Raw genomic sequence first — 23,307 nt, 5'->3', positions numbered from 1 at the left:
TATGGTTGTATTTTTAAACGGTACCTTCTTTATCATGTGACTGTCATGTCTTTGATTTAACTGTCTAATTAAATTTGCTATAAATACTTGTAAGGAACGTGTAAATATTCCACACTTCTTTCAATTTAATATTGTCTGATGACGTCTCGCAGGTTAATGCGAAACGTTACGCTTTTTAATTAGTACTTATATTTAAATCCCCTGAAGAGTGAGAAATCACGAAACAGGCTTGTCCGGATGAATCTGTAGTTTTCGTGATTTTTTTTCAACATCACTACATATATTTACGCCCTGCTCTCGGGCATTGAGCACTGTTTTATACGGAGAATCATAACTTATCAACTTCCTATATATAAAAATATAACCGTACGTCCTGTGTCCCAAGTTCAGGAGTTGCCATTGCACTGTGGTGATAGACGGGAGGGCACATTGTATATACACATTGTATATATACATTGTATATAGTGTAAGGTCGATGGGAAGAATTCTTTAGATTGAACGTGATGTCGAGGAAGTTAATGACTTTTTTGTTAGCTTCGATAGTGATACGCAATCCGTTACTGTTAAACACGCGGCATATCTCTTTTTTAATTTTTTCTGTATTTTTAGGTGTTGCTTTAGTAATGGCTAGTCCGTCGTCGCGATAGAGTCCTATGTTAGTGTACAACGACCTCCTACAACAAAATATCACGAAATCATACAAGAAAATAAACGTCGACGCAATACAAGCCATCCACACCGAAGACAAAAATATCACATCACAACTGGGTATATCTGACAGAGTAGACTCCACCGCTAACAAAGACGCATTCATAACACTCAAAGATCACAAACCGAACTTCGCAAATAAACCCACCTGCCGACTAATCAACCCGACGAAATCTAAAATTGGAAAAATTAGCAAAAAAGTACTTGACAGAATAAACAACAATATCATAAAAGCCACTTCGTTGAACCAATGGAAAAACTCGTCATCTGTCATCAAGTGGTTCAACTCCATCAAACACAAACAAAATCTCAACTTCGTATCTTTCGACATTGTAGACTTCTACCCGTCTATGAACCAAGACCTCTTAAACAAAGCACTTGATTTCGCCTCAACCCACGACATCATCACAAACCAAGAGAGAAACATCATCATACATGCCAAGTATTCATACCTCATTCACAACCAACAACCATGGCAAAAGAAACACAACTCCATATTCGACGTGACAATGGGCAGCTTCGACGGCGCCGAGATATGCGAACTTGTAGGAAGCTATCTCCTCTCACAATTACAACACATCATCACTAACATAGGACTTTATCGCGACGACGGACTAGCCATTACTAAAGCAACACCTAAAGAAACAGCAAAATTAAAAAGTGATATGCCGCGTGTTTAACAATAACGGATTGCGTATCACTATCGAAGCTAACAAAAAAGTCATTAACTTCCTCGACATCACGTTCAATCTAAAGAATTCTTCCCATCGACCTTACTACACTAAGCCCAACACCTCTTTGCAATACATCCACCACGAAAGCAACCATCCTCCAAGCATTACAAAGAACATACCCGATACCATTAACAAACGCCTTTCATCCTTATCATCCGACGGAGCATCATTCGACGAAGCAATTCCTCCATACCAAAAGCACTTGACGAAAACGGATATCATTACACACTGAAATATGACCCAAACGCTACTACGAAACGGAAAAACAGACTTAGAAATAACATACTCTGGTACAACCCATCATACAGCAAGAACGTCAGCACAAACATTGGCTACAAATTCATTTCACTAATTGACAAACACTTTCCCATAGACCACAAACTCAGAAAACTATTTAACCGCAACACAATTAAACTAAGTTACAGCTGCATGAACAATATGGAACATATTATTAATAACCATAACAAACGCATATTGAGAGAACCTGACAATACTAATGACACCATCAATGACAAAAATACACAAACTAAAACATGCAACTGCCGACAGAAACAAAACTGCCCACTTAACGGAAACTGCCTACAATCATCTGTCATCTACTAAGCAACTGTTAAACGTTTGGATACTAACACAACTGAGACCTACATCGGACTTACAGAAAACGAATTTAATACTCGACACAGGAACCACACTGCCTCTTTTCGCCACAAAAAACTAAGAAACTCCACCGAACTCAGCAAACACATATGGACACTAAAAGACAACAACATCGCTCACAATATCTCATGGAACATCATCACTCACAGCAAACCGTACAACAGCGCCAACAAAAGATGCAACCTATGCCTAAAATTCTTTATCACCTATCAACCACAACTATCATCACTCAACAAACGTAACGAACTTATCTCCTCTTGTCGCCATAGACACAAGTCACTTTTAACCAATTTGTAATCGTACACTCAACATATGTAATTCTATCTTAATTTTTACTCTAACTTGCTCTTGTATATATAACCTAGCACATGCTTTTGTATTCATTTAATATTATCCCCTGAAGAGTGAGAAATCACGAAACAGGCTTGTCGGGATGAAATTGTAGTCTCTGTGTATTTTCTTCTTATCAATATTTACGCTCTGCTCTTAAGCATCGAGCACGGTACTTACGGAGATTCAAATAAACAAAACTTCCTATATATAAATATTGATAAGAAGAAGACAATACACAAAAACTACAGTTTCATCCCGACAAGCCTGTTTCGTGATTTCTCACTCTTCAGGGGATAATATTAAATGAATACAAAAGCATGTGCTAGATTATATATACAAGAGGAAGTTAGGGTAAAAATTAATATAGAATTACATAATGTATATATATATATATATAAATAAATTAATTTTTAATAAATAAATTTTTGTACCGGCGGGTCATCCCCATCCTGACACACAAATATTCGTTTGGGCGGTACCAGGAACAGAGAGCACCAACAACGAAGGGGATCACTTGGCATTGCCTGCCCGATTCGATGAAATGGCGCTTGAGAGGCTCATATTATATATATATATATATAGGAAGTTTATAATTTATGATTTTCCGTATAAAACAGTGCTCGATGCCCGAGAGCAGAGCGTAAATATGTGTAGTGGTGTAGAGAAAAATCACAGAACTACAGATTCATCCCGACAAGCCTGTTAGACCCTGAAGAGTGAGCAATCACGAAACAGGCTTGTCGGGATGAATCTGTAGTTCTGTGATTTTTCTCACACCACTACACACACACACACATATATATATATATATATATATATATATATATATATATATATATATATATATATATATATATATTTGTCTTCGATGGCTCTTTTAAAAGCACTCTGCTGGGGTTTATTTTTATCATGAGAACTATACCTCCAATATTTGTGGCAATGATTCATTTTCACATTAAGCCGGTTACTGGCAGTATTGTTTGGGCCATTTTCTTGATGAGGAGGAGAACAATCACCAAGGAACGCTCTCACTCACAGTCATGCAATTTCTTTCTTTTATCTACAATCAGCCACTTCGAAAATTTCAATATAACTACAAGGGTTTCAACATTTTAATCCGTAAAGGTTTTGACCTTTTTCCTGTTGCAATGTATTTTGTGAAATGTTTACATGATGACATGGTTTTTTCATTTCATTTAGTCTTAATCACCCGAATTGTTTCATCAGTTGAGATTGAAAATCCAGAAGCTAAGAGAAAAAAGGAACTGAAGAGACTAAAGAAACGATATATGCTAGAGGTAATGCTCTTTTTCTGCTCAACACTACTGCACCACCTTGAATTCGTATGTTTTTGCAACCCTACATCAGTAACATAGATTTTTCAATCTTTTCTTTCTTTAAGTCATTTTGCTGTCTATCAATTCCATGGCATTGTCTATAGTTCTGTTTAATAATTATTCTGTCAGACTAGTTCCTTCACCCATGCAACATAGATCTATAGACACTAATTTAATTTATATGATAGAACAGTGAACATGAAGTCAATTTTGAGATCGCATCCAATACTCGTGGAAAGTATAAAGACAGAGCTGAGACAAGGTAGTAACCTAATTTATAAAGTAAGAAGAGCAAAAACAAACGCGTTTTGCCTAAATTGACTTGGAGTGCATTTCTGGCCGCGTTAACGAGAACTTAAATCAAGATTGGTGATTATTCTAAACTTTTATAGCCAATAACCTCGCTGTATTTCTATGTTTTCGTGGTTTTGACTTCGTTATTTACTAAATTTCTGGTTTCCTGTGCTAGGGAAAATTTAGCTTTTATATTTCTGGTTATTTAAATAAAGCTTACAACACCAACCCTTTGTTGCTATTTTGTAAAACAATTGCGAAACGGTTTAAAGCGCTTTTTTTAACTCTCGCTTAGTTCCCGCGTGTTTGGATTTGGCCATCTAAACACGGAAACTGTTTACATAATTGGAAATTAAACGAGACTTACCTTAAGGCGAAGTTTGATTCTAATCTATTAGTCATTACTCATTAGCGTGGAGTGGAGGAGCTGTCGGAGAGATAGCACTGCGCATGAATTAACCAGTATTTAGAGCATAAATATTGGTACAATGGCTTGAGTGGAGGAGAGGGGACCGTGAAACATATGCGTGGGCCTACAATTCCTCCACTCCTCGCTGATGACTAATAGAATTACAATAAAACTTCGACTGAATAAGGTCTCGTTTAATTTCCAATTCTATTACGTCATTAGCTCTAGTCGTTACGTAGTTGTTGGAGACTTCAGAGCCGACATTGAACCAATATTTGGAATGACTAACAAACAAACAAGTGATCATAAAATCACCTAGGAAACCACCATAATTAAAAGATGAATAAGTCAGAAAATTATATTCAGACAGTCATTAGGTCAAGGTCTCTAAAACAGCGTTCGCAATCATGTGTATTGAAATGATAAAACCGATGAAAAGTTTGTTTTTTTGACCAATCCCGTCGAATTTTGCATGTGGCACACATTATATCTTTTATCTCAATGATTTTTGAGGCAAGATGAGAAGTTGAAGCGGCCCTTGCACTTATGACTTGTATAGATAGATGTGTCAATACCAGCATCTGTCATAAAACAGTTAACCCAATGTGACGTAATTTCAGTGGAAATAGGTCGGTATGGCTTTATAAAACTGAGAAGAGGTTATTTATATTCACCAAAACATGAGTGACTACACATAATCTTCTATCGGCGGAGTAGGCTGTAAATGTTGATGGTTGTTGATGATTACCAGGCCTCGAATGTTTGAATTTTTCTGTTACAACAAAGGTAACCTTGGAGTCTTCAATTACCATATGATCAATAGATAATTTATTAATCGTTTGGCATCCTGGGCCACTTAAGAGTGACAGGAGGAAAGCAAGCCTGTGAGACAGTTCTTTGAGGGAGAGTGATAACCCAGTTTCCTGGGGGCGGAGATGATTAAATACAACGTTAACATCCCATGTCGAGCAATATTTTGGTAACGATGGCCGAGTTTCGTATATACCTTTCATAAATCGTTTGACAATTGGCAACTGTCCGAATGGCGTAGTGTTACTTTCCCATGTGAGAATTGAAGATAAAGCATTTCTGGCCGTATTGATTGAACTATATGATAGTCCTGACTTGTATAAGTTTGATAGAAAAGTGAGAGCCGTGGGCAAAGTAGGGGATACGATAACGCAATCATTCGTAAGACAAAATTCCAACCATTTTTTTGCTGTTGACTGGTATTGCGTTCTTTTGCCATCACGCCATGAGTTAAGAATAATTTCTATTGTCTTTGAAAAGAACCCTTTTATTTGTAGTTTACCCCCGTATACAAGACAGATAAGAATGTTCACTTTCTTGTGTAATGGGTGTTTGAGATTGGGTCGAGAGGGCAGAATCAGTAAGTCGGTTTCCAGTGGTAAACGTTGATGCGGTTTCTCTAATATTTGTACTAACAATGGGTACCAACTCTGAGTTGGCCAGACCGGAACAACTAAAATTCCCCTGGCCTTCTCTTCTAATATCTTGCGGATAGCGTGCAGTATGCAGCTGAATGGGGGAAAACAATAGGAATTTTTATTTTATCAGTTTATAGTGAAAGCATCCATATGATGTTTGTAAAGGTCTGGTCTATAAGAAACGTAGCGATCGAATTGATGATTTAAGCGAGATGCAAACAGATCAATTGTCTGAATTGAGGGTGGAATGGTTGTCGAAATTGTTGTTGCTGGAGAGAAAAGTGACCCAAAGTGTATTCGACACATGCAAAATTTCGTTGCATAGTGCGACCAAACCGGTCGAATTTAAAGTTAAGGTCGACCTCAATTAAAGCAGTCGAATTTAATTGTTTCATACGCTGAATTTTGCGTTCACTGAATTCAAACTAATTTATTCGACACATGCAAAGTACGACGATTAAATTTCGACGTATTGAATCTCGACGCTTGTATGATAGCTCTAAGTTTACATGTCCTAATAAGGTAACGTCATCAAAGAACCTAGTCGTAAGTTTGGTAAAGATCGTCTCTCTACATTTTAATAAGTCATTGATAGTAACTGAGAGAGAACTTGCCACATGCACAATAGAATCTTGGAGAACTGCGGTGCGCAAATCTCGCTGACGATGGAAAGTTTTAAGGCTTGACCATATAGGCTCATTGACCTGGGGCACGGTACGTTTGTCGCAATTTTGCGGTGGCTTAGATCTTTCAATTATTTTTCTGCGTTCTTCTAGCCCAATATTTGAAAAAAAACTTTCATTTGTAGTTTGAGTGATTTTGAGATGAATCGCCTGGCCGCATGCATCGGAAGGTCTTAAAAAAACGTCAATTTATTGCAAAAACTCATCATTATTTGAATCAATATTATCAAAATCATTTCCACCAAACAAACTGACAACATCGTCATTATTATGCAGCATATCAGTGGCGTCAGTGGCTGAATTATCTAAAACTTCTTCAGAGATTGGCGCACTTGCTTCCTCTTAATTTGGTGCCTTACCTTTTTGTGAGGCTGGCATTATTGAGTCTTCTGACTCGAGGTTACTAGAAATATTTCTGATTTGGTGCAAAGGTTGTAAAGCACTAAGTAATTTATTCGTTTCTGCCATGGATTTTGTAATGCAGAGAACATAATAGTTAAAGAAGAGCTTTCAGTTGGAGACGCGATTGGTTGGGCGTCAAGAGTAAGCTTTCATGCGCAGTGCTCTCTCTCCTACAACTACATAACGACGATAGCTAATGACGTAATAAAATAGAGATAGGAAAAGGAGGTTGTCATGACTTCAACAGCAACATAGTTAATAAATTGTGAGTTTGATTCGAGTTAGCTTTGTTCAAACCAAACCACCTTGTTAAAGTTTGAAAATGTTGTTCCTTTCAACGATGTTGAGTCCTTCTACTTAACACTTTGAATGAATTTGAAAAATACTATTTTTGTATCAAGTACAATCTAATGGTGCAATTGTTAAAAAAATGTTAGCTTTGCGATTATTTCTTTTTTCTAGTTACTTTCTGGCGTTTTGATGTCATATTTAGTTTATTTTACGCATATCAAATTTTGAAACATGTATTTTATGTATTAAAGGAGGCAGAAAGTTGGTAGTGAAACTCCTGACAGCAATATTACTGAATCGCCTTCTTCAATTTTACAGTAAGTTTTCGAACGTACTCGGAATTTGTGTTCTATCTTTCGAAAAACTATGATAACATTGTTTATGGTAAATTGGTAATCTATTTATATTTAGTAGAATAATACTAGTTTTCTATTGTTAATGCGTTAGTTTGACTGGCTACTCTACTTACTGTTTGATTTTCAATTAGTTGCGCGTAACAAAGCTGCCGACCTTGTCGTGCCGCTACTTACTTAGGTTTCTAACAATAAATTATATTGTTTACTTCAAAAAAAAATTCAATTAAAACAAGTTAAATAATGAAAAATGCATTGAGCAGGTGTCAACTACAATAAATGCGTAAAACAACAAATGAAAGAAAAATATAGCAACCTTTTTCTTTATGAAGACTAAATTAGTAGTATGATTCTGCTAAAACAAATAGAGTACTCGCTCTAGATTTTCTGATAGGATAGTTAATTTGAGCTTCGCCCTTATCAATTTTACCTCATAAAAATCTCCAGCTGGTAATGTAATTGTTAACTGAAATTGATGCATTGTGCCAGTCCTAAGGAAAAACAATTCTCTACAGTTGAAATCTTTGTTGCAGGCCAATTGAAGCCGAGAACAAGGGAAGAATGATGTTGAAGAAAATGGGCTGGGTAGATGGAAAGGGACTGGGAAAAAAAGAGACTGGCATAAAGGAACCTGTAAGTATAACATTCACTTTTTATCGCTTAAATCATTAGTGATGGAGTATATTTCGCTCATATATGTAAATCAAAAGTCACATACATCACCTATTTTTTTAACTGACACCGCCATACTGTGCAATATGACAGTAATACTGACATTTCCGGTTAACTGATAGTTCACTGTAATTGTTAAAATCAGTGCCACGCTTGTACAAATAACGCCCACTAATTACCTACGCACATTTATAGCGTTAACATAAATAAACCATACAAGTCAATACAATTTCGATAGAGTTTTCTTAGAATGGGGTTGGTAAACAAAGTATGAAGAGTGATCAATATTAAATAATCTTCAATTATCCTTAAAGTGCCCATAACCCCAAAACATTTTTTTGCAAAATGAAATCTAGGCATTATTTCTAGTATTTTCGCGAAAGCAGAAATTAATTTTGTCAAATCGTTAATTTTTATCGTGATTTATACTTAGCATTTGATGGCTCACGGACGTCGTATTTTGCAACGGCAAATAGACTGACTCGACTTATTCTAATGTAAGCCGTTGTCTATAGTCAGTACTGTAAGTAATGCATTTTGCCGAGTCCCAGTCAATGTTGTGCTTTGTGATTCGGTGATGTTCGGCAATGTGATTAGTTTGACAACATGCACTACCTTTTTGGATCCGCTACGTAGATGACACAATCACAGCACTACATGCAGACGAGATTGATGACTTTCACACTCACATCAACAAACAGAACAGCCACATACAATTTACCAAAGATGTCGAAGAAAACGGAATTCTTCCTTTTCTCGACTGTTTGGTAAAACATGACAATCAAAAACTACGAACAACAGTTTATCGCAAGCCAACACATACTGACCGACTACTAGACCAATCATCTTACAACCCTACATCACACAAAGCCACCACAATCAGAACATTAACAAGACGTGCACAAATCATATGTGATTCACCGGACGCTTTACACAACGATACAACTATGTCAAACGTGTTTTTGACAAAAACAACTATAACTCTGACTTTATCAAACGCAACACTTACAAACCCAACGAACCCAACGAAACGAACAACTCAGTGACAACAGCAACGATACCATACATCAAAGGTACGTCAGAGACTATCTCGCGTATCTTACGACCATACAACATACGTGTCGCAGATAAACCAATCACAACGTTACGACAAGTACTAACGAACATAAAGGACAAAGAACAACCCAACGAACGACAAGGTGCAGTTTACAAAATAAACTGCTCCGACTGCCACGCCTCCTATATCGGGGAAACTGGCAGGAACTTAAACATAAGACTTACTGAAAACAAACGAGACTTACTGAAGACAAAACTAATCACATTGCCGAACATCACCGAATCGCAAAGCACAACATTGACTGGGACTCGGCAAAATGCATTACTTACAGTACTGACTATAGACAACGGCTTACATTAGAAAGTTGGTATACCAACTTGGAACAAACCCCCCTGAACAGATCACAGCAATTACCGACGATCAACTAAAAACATTACACTTCACACTAATTAACAATGACAATACACAATTGACACCCACACATTACAACTAAAAACATCACACCTAAATCACACATCACAACTAAAAATAAAAATATTTCACTTCACACTAATTCAAAATGACAATTCACATTTCCTGTACAACACAATACAATGACGAAAGAACCAGATATCAAATACGCCTAACCTGACGTTTACTCCTCAAGATGACTACCGCTAAGGTTGTCGAAACGTCAGTCAACAACAACAAAAACAGTCCTTCTCAGGACTATACCAACCTGGACGATCTACTTTTATCACGAATGGTGAACAGCATTAAAATTAAAGAAAAACAAGAACAATCTTTTTTGATTTCATTTATCAATGCCTTTGCAATTTGTTGAGACATTATTCGTAAGCGAATTCAAAGTAAATCTAAGGAAAATGATAAAAACTGGTGGACATTTGATTTCTTCAGTAATTTTACTCGCGAGTTTATTACGCTTCCGTCCGAAAGAAAAAGACAACGTAAGATATGAACCTAGTTCTTTCGTAAGAGAAATTGTATTTCATAATGTTAAGACAGAAAGGGTGGAAAAACTAGTTTCTTTCAATGAACAATTTATTTGTGCTATTGTATGTTTATGCGAATTGGGTGATTGTTTTGAAGCATTTGAATTGTGTCTATCACTTCTATAAAAAGCGAAACATGACAAAAGTGCATTAAAAACGTGAATTATACGTTTAGGACGTCAACCGTATGTTGAAAATGCTATACTATGTTCGAGAATTGTCTTCATATAATGGTCGAGAATTTCTTAACATGGGTTGAGATTTTCATACGATTGTCAAGATTTTCATAATATGTGTCGAGATTTTCATACTATGATCGAGATTTTCATACTATGATCGAGAATCTCAGACAGCAATACTACTCGTCAGCGTTACTTCCTCGGTCCATTTGATCCACTGATTTGATCCCATTGAAAAAATGTCAGCTGTGAATTAACTATGAGAATTCTTTACTAATTTGACTAAATTATTTTATCGAAGTCTTGTTGATTTCCGAAATAAAGATACTGTATGTGCCGAAGTGACAAAAAGCAAGCTTGAGGATTACCTTTCTATTATATTAGCCATTTCTGGAGCTTTGACAACTCAACTTATTAAAAAGCCTGGCTAATGGAATCGATATAGAGCTGGAAAAGCTAAATCAAACTGTGCATGAAAAGTCACTCAGATTTTATCACAGCTACATTTTCCACTAAACTGTCCATACAATCAAGTACAGGAGGTAGGCCAGCGTTCAACATTAGCATAGACCAAATTGAAAGTATGAGAGAGACTAGTATGCTATTTTTTTATATTTTTCATCAAGTATGCATCTGGAAAAATTACCTGCGATTTGGACGCCTAGCGTTCGCGTATGCATCACCAAAATTTCTGAAATTCCTGAAACATGTACCTTATTTTAACCCTCTTTGTTTCAAATGCCGTTTAGCTTTTTTGCGCGCAAGTTATTTCAACATAATTTTCGTCTTAGTTATTTGCAGCAATTTTACTGTCAGATGAACTATTGGACCTCCAACTGCCTATATCTACCAAAATTTTTTGAAAATCTTGCACCTTGATGAAAATAGCGACTTTTCGTTAATTGTTCAGTATTTTTGTATATCAATATCTCATTGTATCAAACGAGTATTGAAATTTATGCGCAGCAAAACGGTGAAATGAAAATCGTATGCTTAAAGCTACGTGCAAACGCGCTCAACATGTTCACTCACCATTGTAGACTCAGCATGTTAAGCGCATTTGTAAACCCTGTTGAGTAGTGTTGAGAGTAGTTGAGCGTTGTTGGGAGAAACTTGAACTTGTTCAAACATTCACTCAACAGCGCTCAACATATTTTTTCTTCCGCGCTTAACGATGCGTTTCTAAACATTGTTTAGTGCGTTTGCACAGCTCACTCTACAATGTTGAGCTAACGCATACGCACACTGAGGCATATATTATTGTAAAAAGGGCGTCACTGAACTGTATATATATGTAAAGTTCCCGCTGTTGCTAGGCATCGTGGAATATTTTATCTCATAGGCTCAACATCGCTCAACACGTTGAGACCGTTTGCACACTTCGCTAAACATCCCACAACAATAGTAAGACAATGTTGAGCAACATGTTGAGCGGGTTTGCACGTAGTATAAAATTTCCGAGCAACTGATTGAACGTACGGTTTTCCTCACTTGTGAAAAGTATCGTATCTGCATTCTGAATGGATACACAATATTTTTTACTAGTGAAAAATTACACATTGACTTTTATCGCCAATGGTGGACAGCATTAAAATTAAAGAAAACAAGAACAATTTTTTCTTATTTCATTCATCAATGGCTTTGCAATATGCCGAAACGATATCTGTAAGCGAATTCACAATAAATGTAAGGAAAATGATAAAAATACTGCCGGACATTAGATTTGTTCAGTAATTTTCATCGTCGAGACATGACTTTCAAAGCATGGAGAATACTCGTCAAGCAACTAAATGAATATCTAAGCTAGTTATTTACCCTTCCGTCCAAAAGAAAAAGACAACGTAAAGTACTAACCTAGTTCTTCTTGAGGAAATTCCTTTCCTAATGTTAAGGCAGAAACGGTGGAAAAACTAGTTTGTCCCATTGAAATATTTTTTGTGTTTTGTACTTTTTATGCAAATTAGGTGATTGTTTTGAAACATTTGAATTGTGTCTACACTTCAGCTGCAAATTTCACAATATCCTAAAATTCAATACTCGTATGATAAATCGTTTTTACAATTTTCATTTTGCACTCGTTGAGAAGAATTGTAAACAAACTCGTTTGCTACGCTCACTTGTTTGTTTTCAATCCTTCTGCGCATAAAAAATGCGAAAGCTACCGCGGAAAAAAATGTGCAAATAGAGTGCTCAATACCTATGACAAGCTGTTAAATTTGACGTAAAATACAAATTCGAGTACTACAATTTTTTTCAAACAAGTAATATTGCCATATGAAACAGACCTGCAGTGCATGAAGTTTAGATGATGCAATTCGTGTTTGTATTTTATTTATTTTTGTTATTTATATTGTTGAAAATGTTGCATTTGGTTAGGGCGTTCGCAGATTAATAATCGGGAGGGGAGCTAATATTCAAAAATATTTGTTCTACTACATTACTTTCCACTTAAATCAGTTGAGATTAAGGTCTGCAGCATATGCAGAAATAAATACGAGCTCCCCATTTGTAAATTTTCCGCGGTCCCTATTCTCTCACAAAATCACAACACAACAAAGTTTTATGCTCAATATGCAATCATCAATGACAAATGCATCGTTTAACGAAATAATTGCAATATTTAGAATAAATAAATATTATTTCTACTTCTTGTTTTTGAGCTTAAAAAATAGTGTTTTTTTCACTAGTACGTAATTTGTACTAGTATCACAAGCAAATTAGTAAACGATAATGTCAAATTGTTTGGTTGGTTTTCGGCAACAGTTATTTTTACTTTTGTTTTTTTCATAATTATTCTTTTGTCGACTTTTTCAATCTTATGGTATTTTCTATTTCTTAATTTACTGCATGGTAGTCTATCACCCAAAACGCAAGCAAGCTTATTCTGTAGTTAGTATTCTTCAAATTAAAAGGTGTTTTTTTTCTACGTTTCAGGTGTTGGCCACGATGCGTGAAGCTGGTCGTGGCTTGGGTTATGGTCCTGTCAAGTCTATCCACATGCCTCATAGCGAGAAAATTTTTCAAATGAACAAAATGCAGGACAGGTACAAATCTATTAGTGGAGGTCACCAACCCATGTCCTCACAGCAAGGATCGATAAATATGGACTGGAAAAAGAGAATTTTCAAACCTAAGACTGTTGACATCTTTGCTGATGATGACAGGTGAAAGTAATGGTAACACTCTCAATTATTGTGAATAGTTCTCATGCGAATGTCAAAGGAATGTAAACATAAACAAGATTTTGTTGTACAAGCGATGTCATAGTTACGAACCATTGAAACCGTAGGATCAAGAAATTGGTCTTTGACAATTGTTATTGTTGTGCTCGTGGCAATCCTTAAAAAGACTAACTCAAACTATGAAAGTTTACTTGTTTTTCTTTTAAGAAAAGTCTTGCTGTTGTTGCTGCCACGCATCACACTATTCTTGACATGACTCGACTTATTCCCCACGCGACTTTTATACTGGGGAAATCTTGATTTGTGTCTGTCTGTTAACAATTCCGGGGGATTTTTACGGAATGAGTGGAGCGCACACTTACAGTTAAGTAGAACCTTTCGGAACTTCTGTAAGTTTCTGTTTGATTTTAAACGTCTGGAATCCGAATAAATATGTGACCCAAACAGCGTAATACCGTATATACTAAAATCGCCATAGTGATGACCGACATAAGTTATACACATCTCGTTTGGCGTAAAACACATGAAATGGATTCACTGTGCCGTATTTTATGGCCTCAAATCCCCGCCAAATTAATTGTTCGCGTTTTTAGTGCAACAATGTACTTTTTAATGTACATTTCAATGAATATTTCAACTCGATATTCAACATTTTACATTCTTGATCCAAAATTTAGTGTTTCTCAATTCGGTATGAATCGCAATAGAAATCTCTGTAAGTAAACGTCGTAGGGGTACCACATGGTCGTTAAGTGGAAATGTAGAGCAAGTACGCACTATTGATTGTGTTAATAATTATCTCAAACCTGGCCTCATTGCAATTGCTTGTGCGGTCGACGAAATGAAATTGTCATTGATATGTCAGACTACCGAGGCTAAAGAGCAAATAAAAATAAGCTGTCGTCTGATGATTGTGCAATTGTACAATCATCAGCCGTCGTCTGATGATTGTTTGTGCAATTTATTAATGCCTTCTATGACTTATGACTATTGCTTGAAGGCCATAAGTCATAAAATGAGCCATAAGTCATAAAATTCCCTTCCATGGTTAGTTTTGACTTTCATTGATGGCTTAACTCTGCCAACGAACACGAGGACTTGAGCCTCTCTGCAGTAACTAGTCAATAATGACTCAACGTATCCATCATGAAATAAGCTGTAGTCTTCACACGATTTGAAAGCTACGAGACCTTTTTTGTCATAATTAGACGAAGGGTAGACAAGATGGTTGCAACAAGGGAAGCGTTGTTGATGCATATGGTGTTTGCTTAGGAGGAACAGATGGAGGGTGCAATCATATTGCTACCGCAATGTACTCTTTAGATGACCTGCTGAACAGCAGAATTGAAGATAGTGTTACCAGTGGGTGTTGTCGATGAACCTCATACCCTTCCTGATACCAGTGCTTGTTAGATGAGAGATCTTTTAATAATGAGAAAGAAAAAAAGGTGCATTGCTGATCAAGCAAAGACTGGAGAGTCAAGAGTTAAAAATCTAGGAGTTACACTTTCTCCCAATTTTTTCACCATGACCCATGCATGTCTTCAGACCTAATTCCACGTAGCTCAGAACTATTAACATCAATTGTTAATAGAAGTATCGTAATGAAGAGCAAACCAGTTATATGCCATTATTAGCAAAGAAGTTTTATGCTGTTGAAGAAGTCCCTGAACAGCAAAATGTTAAGTTTTCACAACAGCATTATGATGGTCTTCAATGTGCAATACTAGAGCAAAAGCTCAAATCTTACATGAAAAAGAATAAACAGGCAAATGCACTGATCTTCAGCAAGAGCTTAGAATGTACAAATGAAGAAAGAAGTGCGATAAATTTGAGGACAAAAAAATTATGCCAGTGTAAACAGTGGTTTTTACACAAACGTGGATTTATTACCACTTCCATGGTTAAAAGTGTCTATACAAGACAGCTTTCTACTAAGAAACATGCTACAGATATTTTACGCCTGGTGAAGTCATTGACCAGTAACAAGGCTTCACAACCTATCAACCTAAAGCATACTACAGAATTAAAGCACAAAAGCATCATCAACTGAGTTTGCTTTCACAGGGCTTCATGTTTTCCAAAGAAAAACCATTTTTGTATGCAAGTCCTGATAACATCACTGAATGTAAACAGGGGCGTATCTAGACTTGAAGTAATGGGGGATGTTGGAGAATATTTGCCCTGCCAAAGGGCGTTGCCCACAAAAACCCCTTAAATGATTATGGCTAGCAATAATCATTATAATCATTTCTATTATTGCATGCGTGGTTTATTAGTAAACCTTATTGAAGACTAGGTTTCTAACACATACATTATTACAAAACATGTTTTTGAAATATATACCTTAACCGTTTCGGACATAACAGTAAAGCAATGTATATTTGTTCTCATATCAAGATTCTTAAGTGAGAATCATCTCAACGTACTCTTGAGGTGTTGCTTTTCACTTAAATTTTATTCTGAGTTTACGGTTTTTTCTGGCTGCCCAAGATTTTAGTACTACATCCAGATGAATTGTATCTGTTAAATCCTTCTCGGTTGAAAGGACAATGAGTTCTTCCAGCATTTCACCTTTCATTGTTGAGCGCAAATAGTTCTTGACAATTTTCATTTTGCTGAATGATCTTTTAATATCAGCCACACTTACTGGAGCAGTAAACAGAAGTTTGTAGCATTTATAAACGTTTGGGAAAATTTCTTTATTTTTGAAAGCAGTGTTTCCGGCGTCGTGGACTGTCTTACATTCTTCTTTTGTCTCATTTACAAAGTTAACAAAAATTCCAAGTTCTGCATACAGTGACATACAATCTACTCTAATTGATGGAGGAAAAGTTCGGTGACCTTTTCAACTTGTTCAAAATTTGGTTTAGTCAATGGAGGCTGAAGGATAACAGCTAACGGTTTTATTTTGGCAAACAACTTTTTATGTTATCTCTATATTCTCTGATGAGGGAATCGAGGACCTCAATCACGCATTTTCGGTAGTTAGTTTTTAGTGACATAATTGCAAAAGTCTCAGGGTTGTCATCTAAACGTCTGCTTGATCTTTTATTACTCTTTCTAGCAAACTCTTCCACGAGATCGGAGCCTAGAATCTTCGCAAACTCAATATCTATTTGATCATTCAATTTGGATTCAGTGTTCCGTATTCTTTCCAGTGATCTAACAGTTTCATCAATCAGTTGAAGACCATCAAGGATATTGAGCTCTGGCCTCTGCTTCTGTACTGTCAGGATCTTGGTCTTTCTCATGATAAACCTCATGAGCATAACTGCAAAAACAAACTAAAACTTGACCATTTTCTTACAGAGTGAGGTTGCTGGGTTCTGGAATGAGTTGTCAATTTTTGCTATGTCCGCTAAGGCATTTCGTATGGCTTCAAATGATGTCCATACTTCTTCAATTGATTCACTTCTATACACCCATCTCGTCTTTGAGAGATTGCGCAATTTAAGAGCATTTTCAATTTTTTTCATATGTTCTTACAACATAGAATCTCGTTTGCAACTTCTGCTGAAAAAAACATACAGATCTTCGAGCAAGCTATACATCTCAACAAATGTAGAGGCCTTTGAGCAATGCTCATTGAAATTGTTTGATCTAAAAACATAAAATTGAAAAACTATTCAACGCAGAGACTAGTCTTAAAAATACTTAAAAAGATATAGTTAATGCCTAAGTAATTTGTACGGTAATGTTTAATGCTGTGCATTTGACACATACCTATGGCCTTGACATGGGATGTATGGAATGTTGCGTCCAACCATTTCCTGCAAATGTTGTTGAACTCCATTAAAAGTTCCAGACATTGAAGCTGTGTAGTTGTAAGAATGATACACTAACCCATAGTGACAAATAGGTAATCGTGATTTAAGGGAATGAAGAATCTCTTTTGCTTGGCCTTCACCTGTTTTATTAATTGTCTCTTTCATCTCCAGTATTCTCTCGTTCGGCACGTTGTTTTCGTGAAAGTAACGCACTGCCACTACGAGGCGGTCCGTATTTGAAGTGTTTGGAGACGTGTCGGCCATGACTGAGTGTATTTCAGATGAAACGATATCTGTCACGATGCGATTCCTTACATCTTCAGTTAAAAGGCTAATAAACTCATTTTGTGAAATAGGTGATAGGTATCTTACTGAATAAGGTTTCATGTTCTTGTCTGACAGCCATGACTGAAGTCTAGGGTTATGCCTGGCAACAAGATTTGTTATTTGGATAAAGTTTCCCTCGTGCTTTTCATCGTGCCCTCTGAAAGCTAGCTGTTGTAGTGCTAATGTTCTTGCGATGTCTAAAAGGATCTTTATGGCTTCTTCGTTTCTCAAATTGTTTTCTTCTTGTATTCTTACTTCTCTTAACTTCTTTTCCAACATTACTTCGACGTTTTTCATATTGCAGGCAAAATGTGCCAAATCACTCAAAGCAATTTTGTGGGATTCGGAAGAGAAATGCTGTTGCATCTTTCCTTTTTCATCTTTACCCACGCTTCTCATCTAATCCCATGATCGAACAGTAACCCAGGCATCTTCCTGGTCCACTCGGAAAAATAGCACAAACAAAACAAGATGCATAGTCCGCCTTTATACTGTGCTCTAAATGGGGATATTCTTTGTACCAAATTGATAAAAACATACGTTGTTTGTGTTGCGCAATGTTACTGTTCTCAAGGTAATGATTGAGCTTTGGTTGGTATGGGCCATTCGAAATTATTTTTTTCTTCTGAAGATCAGTCGACAGTTTTGGACGGTAGGCGGGATCAAGCAGCGCCCAAGATCATTTTCTTCTTCCAAAACACCAATTTGAGATTTCTCAGTGCAAATAGCTTGGAGAATATCCTCACAATTGCTTTGTAAACGTATGGCCATGCTACTAATCTTCTTTACGTATTCAAGGACATGCATTACAATTTCTTGAGTAAACACTATTTCTGAGGACAACGTTTCAGTGGCAGTTTTTTTGCAGTGGTTAACATTTTCAACCAATATGTTTAATTCAGCTACGCAGGCTTCCCGTGACAGGTGAGATTTCTCTCCTTCTTCTTGTTCGTTAACAGATTCTTCCTCATCAACATATATACCATACTCAGATATTACAAACCACATCCATATTATGCTCTTCCTCTGAATCAACTTCATTTATATTATCTACTTCAAATATTTCATTGCATACATTGTGAACTTTTAATGCCACTTCCAGGTTTTCCTGCAAAGGTAGCATTTTTAACAAACCGTATTTAACGTTAGAAAACGTTGTCACGTCGGCTTTGTAAATCACTTTGGGTTTCAGGCCAACAACTGACAAAAACGTATATAGGTGTTACTGCATGCGCTTTTAAGACACGATATCGAAACCACACTAAATCAATTACGAACATTTAATACTGCAACGAGACAGAACTTTCTAAATACACGTGGACACAGAAAGAAAACAAACGTAACTACAACATTAAATGGGACTTCATCAAACAACTTCCACCTCCGAAGAAAAACCAAAAAACCTGCCGTCTTTGCCTTGAAGAAAGGCTACTTATCCTGAAAGAACGTAAAAAGAACATTTTAAATAAACGTTCCGATATGTTTAGTGCATGCCGTCATGTAACTTAACACCTTTTATTCGATGTATATAGTCCACAAATAATATATAATCTGTCAGTTGCCTGAAGATCACCCTAACGGCGTAAAACTCCGAGCAGCGACAGCAAACACTTGTCCATTTTATTTCATTTTATAAACTTCTACAAACTAGACAAGCCAGCATACAACGACCTCCTACAACAAAATATCACGAAATCATACAAGAAAATAAACGTTGACACAATACAAGCCATCCACGCCGAAGACAAAAATATCACATCACAACTGGGTATATTTGACAGAGTAGACTCCACCGCTAACAAAGACGCATTCATAACACTCAAAGATCACAAACCGAACTTCGCAAATAAACCCACGTGCCGACTAATCAACCCGACGAAATCTGAAATTGGAAAAATTAGTAAAAAAATACTTGACAGAATAAACAACAATATCATAAAAGCCACTTCGCTGAACCAATGGAAAAACTCGTCATCTGTCATCAAGTGGTTCAACTCCATCAAACACAAACAAAATCACAATTTCATATCTTTCGACATTGTAGACTTCTACCCGTCTATCAACCAAGACCTCTTAAACAAAGCACTTCAATTCGCCTCAACCCACGACAACATCACAAACCAAGAGAGAAACATTATCATACATGCCAAGAATTCATACCTCATTCACAACCAATAACCATGGCAAAAGAAATACAACTCCACATTCGACGTGACAATGGGCAGCTTCGACGGCGCCGAAACATGCGAACTTGTAGGAAGCTATCTACTCTCACAACTGCAACACATCATTACTAACATAGGACTCTATCGCGACGACGGACTAGCCATTACTAAAGCAACACCTAAAGAAACAGCAAAAATTAAAAAAGAGATATGCCGCGTATTTAACAACAACGGATTGCGTATCACTATCGAAGCTAACAAAAAAGTCATTAACTTCCTCGACATTACGTTCAATCTAAAGAATTCTTCCCATCGACCTTACACCAAGCCCAACACCTCTTTGCAATACATCCACCACGAAAGCAACCATCCTCCAAGCATTACAAAGAACATACCAGATACCATTAACAAACGCCTTTCATCCTTATCATCCAACGGAGCATCATTCGACCAAGCAATTCCTCCATACCAAAAAGCACTTGACGAAAATGGATATCATTACACGCTGAAATATGACCCAAACGCTACTACGAAACGGAAAAACAGACTTAGAAATAACATACTCTGGTACAACCCACCATACAGCAAGAACGTCAGCACAAACATCGGCTACAAATTCATTTCACTAATTGACAAGCACTTTCCCATAGACCACAAACTCAGAAAACTATTTAACCGCAACACAATTAAATTAAGTTACAGCTGCATGAACAATATGGAACATATTATTAATAACCATAACAAACGCATATTGAGAGAACCTGACAATACTAATGAACCATCAATGACAAAAATACACAAACTAAAACATGCAACTGCCGTCAAAAACAAAACTGCCCACTTAACGGAAACTGCCTACAATCATCTGTCATCTACCAAGCAACTGTTAAACGTTTAGACAATAACACAACTGAGACCTACATCGGACTTACAGAAAACGAATTTAAGACTCGACACAGGAACCATATTGCCTCTTTTCGCCACAAAAAACTAAGAAACTCCACCGAACTCAGCAAACACATATGGACACTAAAAGACAACAACATCGCTCACAATATCTCATGGAACATCATTACTCACAGCAAACCGTACAACAGCGCCAACAAAAGATGCAACCTATGCCTGAAAGAAAAATTCTTCATCACCTACCAACCACAACTATCATCACTCAACAAACGTAACGAACTTATCTCCTCTTGTCGCCATAGACACAAAGCACTTTTATGTAATTTGTAATCGTACACTCAATATATTATGTAATTCTATCTCAATTTTTAACCTAACTTCCTCTTGTATATATAATCTAGCACATGCTTTGTATTCATTCAATATTATCCCCTGAAGAGTGAGAAATCACGAAACAGGCTATTCGGGATGAAATTGTAGTTTTTGTGTATTTTCTTCTTCTCATCAATATTTACGCTCTGCTCTTAAGCATCGAGCACTGTACTTACGGAGATTCAAATAAACAAAACTTCCTATATATATATATATATATATATATATATATGATGAGAAAAGAAAATACACAAAACTACAATTTCATCCCGACAAGCCTGTTTCGTGATTTCTCACTCTTCAGGGGATAATATTAAATGAATACAAAGCATGTGCTAATATATATACAAGAGGAAGTTAGGTTAAATTGAGATAGAATTACATAATATATTGAGTGTTCGATTACAAATTACATAAAGTACTTTGTGTCTATGGCGACAAGAGGAAATAAGTTCGTTACGTTTGTTGAGTGATGATAGTTGTGGTTGGTAGGTGATGAAGAGTTTTTCTTTCAGGCATAGGTTGCATCTTTGTTGGCGCTGTTGTACGGTTTGCTGTGAGTGATGATGTTCCATGAGATATTGTGAGCGATGTTGTTGTCTTTAGTGTCCATATGTGTTTGCTGAGTTCGGTGGAGTTTCTTAGTTTTTTGTGGCGAAAAGAGGCAGTATGGTTTCTGTGTCGAGTCTTAAATTCGTTTTCTGTAAGTCCGATGTAGGTCTCAGTTGTGTTATTGTCTAAACGTTTAACAGTTGCTTGGTAGATGACAGATGATTGTAGGCAGTTTCCGTTAAGTGAGCAGTTTTGTTTTTGACGGCAGTTGCATGTTTTGTTTGTGTATTTTGTCATTGATGGTGTCATTAGTATTGTCAGGTTCTCTCAATATGCGTTTGTTATGGTTATTAATAATATGTTCCATATTGTTCATGCAGCTGTAACTTAATTTAATTGTGTTGCGGTTAAATAGTTTTCTGAGTTTGTGGTCTATGGGGAAGTGCTTGTCAATTAGTGAAATGAATTTGTAGCCGATGTTTGTGCTGACGTTCTTGCTGTATGGTGGGTTGTACCAGAGTATGTTATTTCTAAGTCTGTTTTTCCGTTTCGTAGTAGCGTTTGGGTCATATTTCAGCGTGTAATGATATCCATTAACTTCCTCGACATTACGTTCGACCTAAAGAATTCTTCCCATCGACCTTACACTAAGCCCAACACCTCTTTGCAATACATCCACCACGAAAGCAACCATCCTCCAAGCATTACAAAGAACATACCCGATACCATTAACAAACGCCTTTCATCCTTATCATCCGACAGAGCATCATTCGACCAAGCAATCCCTCCATACCAAAAAGCACTTGACGAAAATGGATATCATTACACGCTGAAATATGACCCAAACGCTACTACGAAACGGAAAAACAGACTTAGAAATAACATACTCTGGTACAACCCACCATACAGCAAGAACGTCAGCACAAACATCGGCTACAAATTCATTTCACTAATTGACAAGCACTTCCCCATAGACCACAAACTCAGAAAACTATTTAACCGCAACACAATTAAATTAAGTTACAGCTGCATGAACAATATGGAACATATTATTAATAACCATAACAAACGCATATTGAGAGAACCTGACAATACTAATGAACCATCAATGACAAAAATACACAAACTAAAACATGCAACTGCCGTCAAAAACAAAACTGCCCACTTAACGGAAACTGCCTACAATCATCTGTCATCTACCAAGCAACTGTTAAACGTTTAGACAATAACACAACTGAGACCTACATCGGACTTACAGAAAACGAATTTAAGACTCGACACAGGAACCATATTGCCTCTTTTCGCCACAAAAAACTAAGAAACTCCACCGAACTCAGCAAACACATATGGACACTAAAAGACAACAACATCGCTCACAATATCTCATGGAACATCATTACTCACAGCAAACCGTACAACAGCGCCAACAAAAGATGCAACCTATGCCTGAAAGAAAAACTCTTCATCACCTACCAACCACAACT

The 23,307-nt window shown here is 36.6% G+C and overlaps 1 protein-coding gene and 1 long non-coding RNA gene across 2 annotated transcripts in view; one reads left to right on the top strand and one right to left on the bottom strand.

Annotated features, from left to right (window-relative positions):
• LOC124457787 (angiogenic factor with G patch and FHA domains 1-like) overlaps nucleotides 1-13,911 on the top strand; it is a 34,494-nt gene extending 20,583 nt beyond the window's left edge. The window contains exons 11-15 of the mRNA XM_047007954.1: nucleotides 3,633-3,730; nucleotides 3,958-4,031; nucleotides 7,548-7,613; nucleotides 8,183-8,282; nucleotides 13,484-13,911. Of these exons, the coding sequence (XP_046863910.1) occupies nucleotides 3,633-3,730; nucleotides 3,958-4,031; nucleotides 7,548-7,613; nucleotides 8,183-8,282; nucleotides 13,484-13,717 (572 nt within the window). The 3' untranslated portion in view covers nucleotides 13,718-13,911. The remainder of the gene's footprint in view (nucleotides 1-3,632; nucleotides 3,731-3,957; nucleotides 4,032-7,547; nucleotides 7,614-8,182; nucleotides 8,283-13,483) is intronic.
• A 3,449-nt stretch (nucleotides 13,912-17,360) lies between these two features.
• LOC124457651 lies at nucleotides 17,361-22,786 on the bottom strand. Its single transcript, XR_006952709.1, has 3 exons — nucleotides 22,543-22,786; nucleotides 19,946-20,172; nucleotides 17,361-17,372 (listed from the first exon to the last, which is right to left on the bottom strand). It is a non-coding gene; the product is annotated as an uncharacterized LOC124457651 (long non-coding RNA).
• Between the last annotated feature and the right edge of the window lie 521 nt (nucleotides 22,787-23,307).

This window comes from Xenia sp. Carnegie-2017, unplaced genomic scaffold (genome assembly GCF_021976095.1).
Source record: "Xenia sp. Carnegie-2017 unplaced genomic scaffold, XeniaSp_v1 HiC_scaffold_6, whole genome shotgun sequence".
NCBI lineage: Eukaryota > Metazoa > Cnidaria > Anthozoa > Malacalcyonacea > Xeniidae > Xenia > Xenia sp. Carnegie-2017.
Note: the sequence above shows the minus strand (reverse complement) of the source record. Positions and strands in the feature narration are given on the sequence as shown.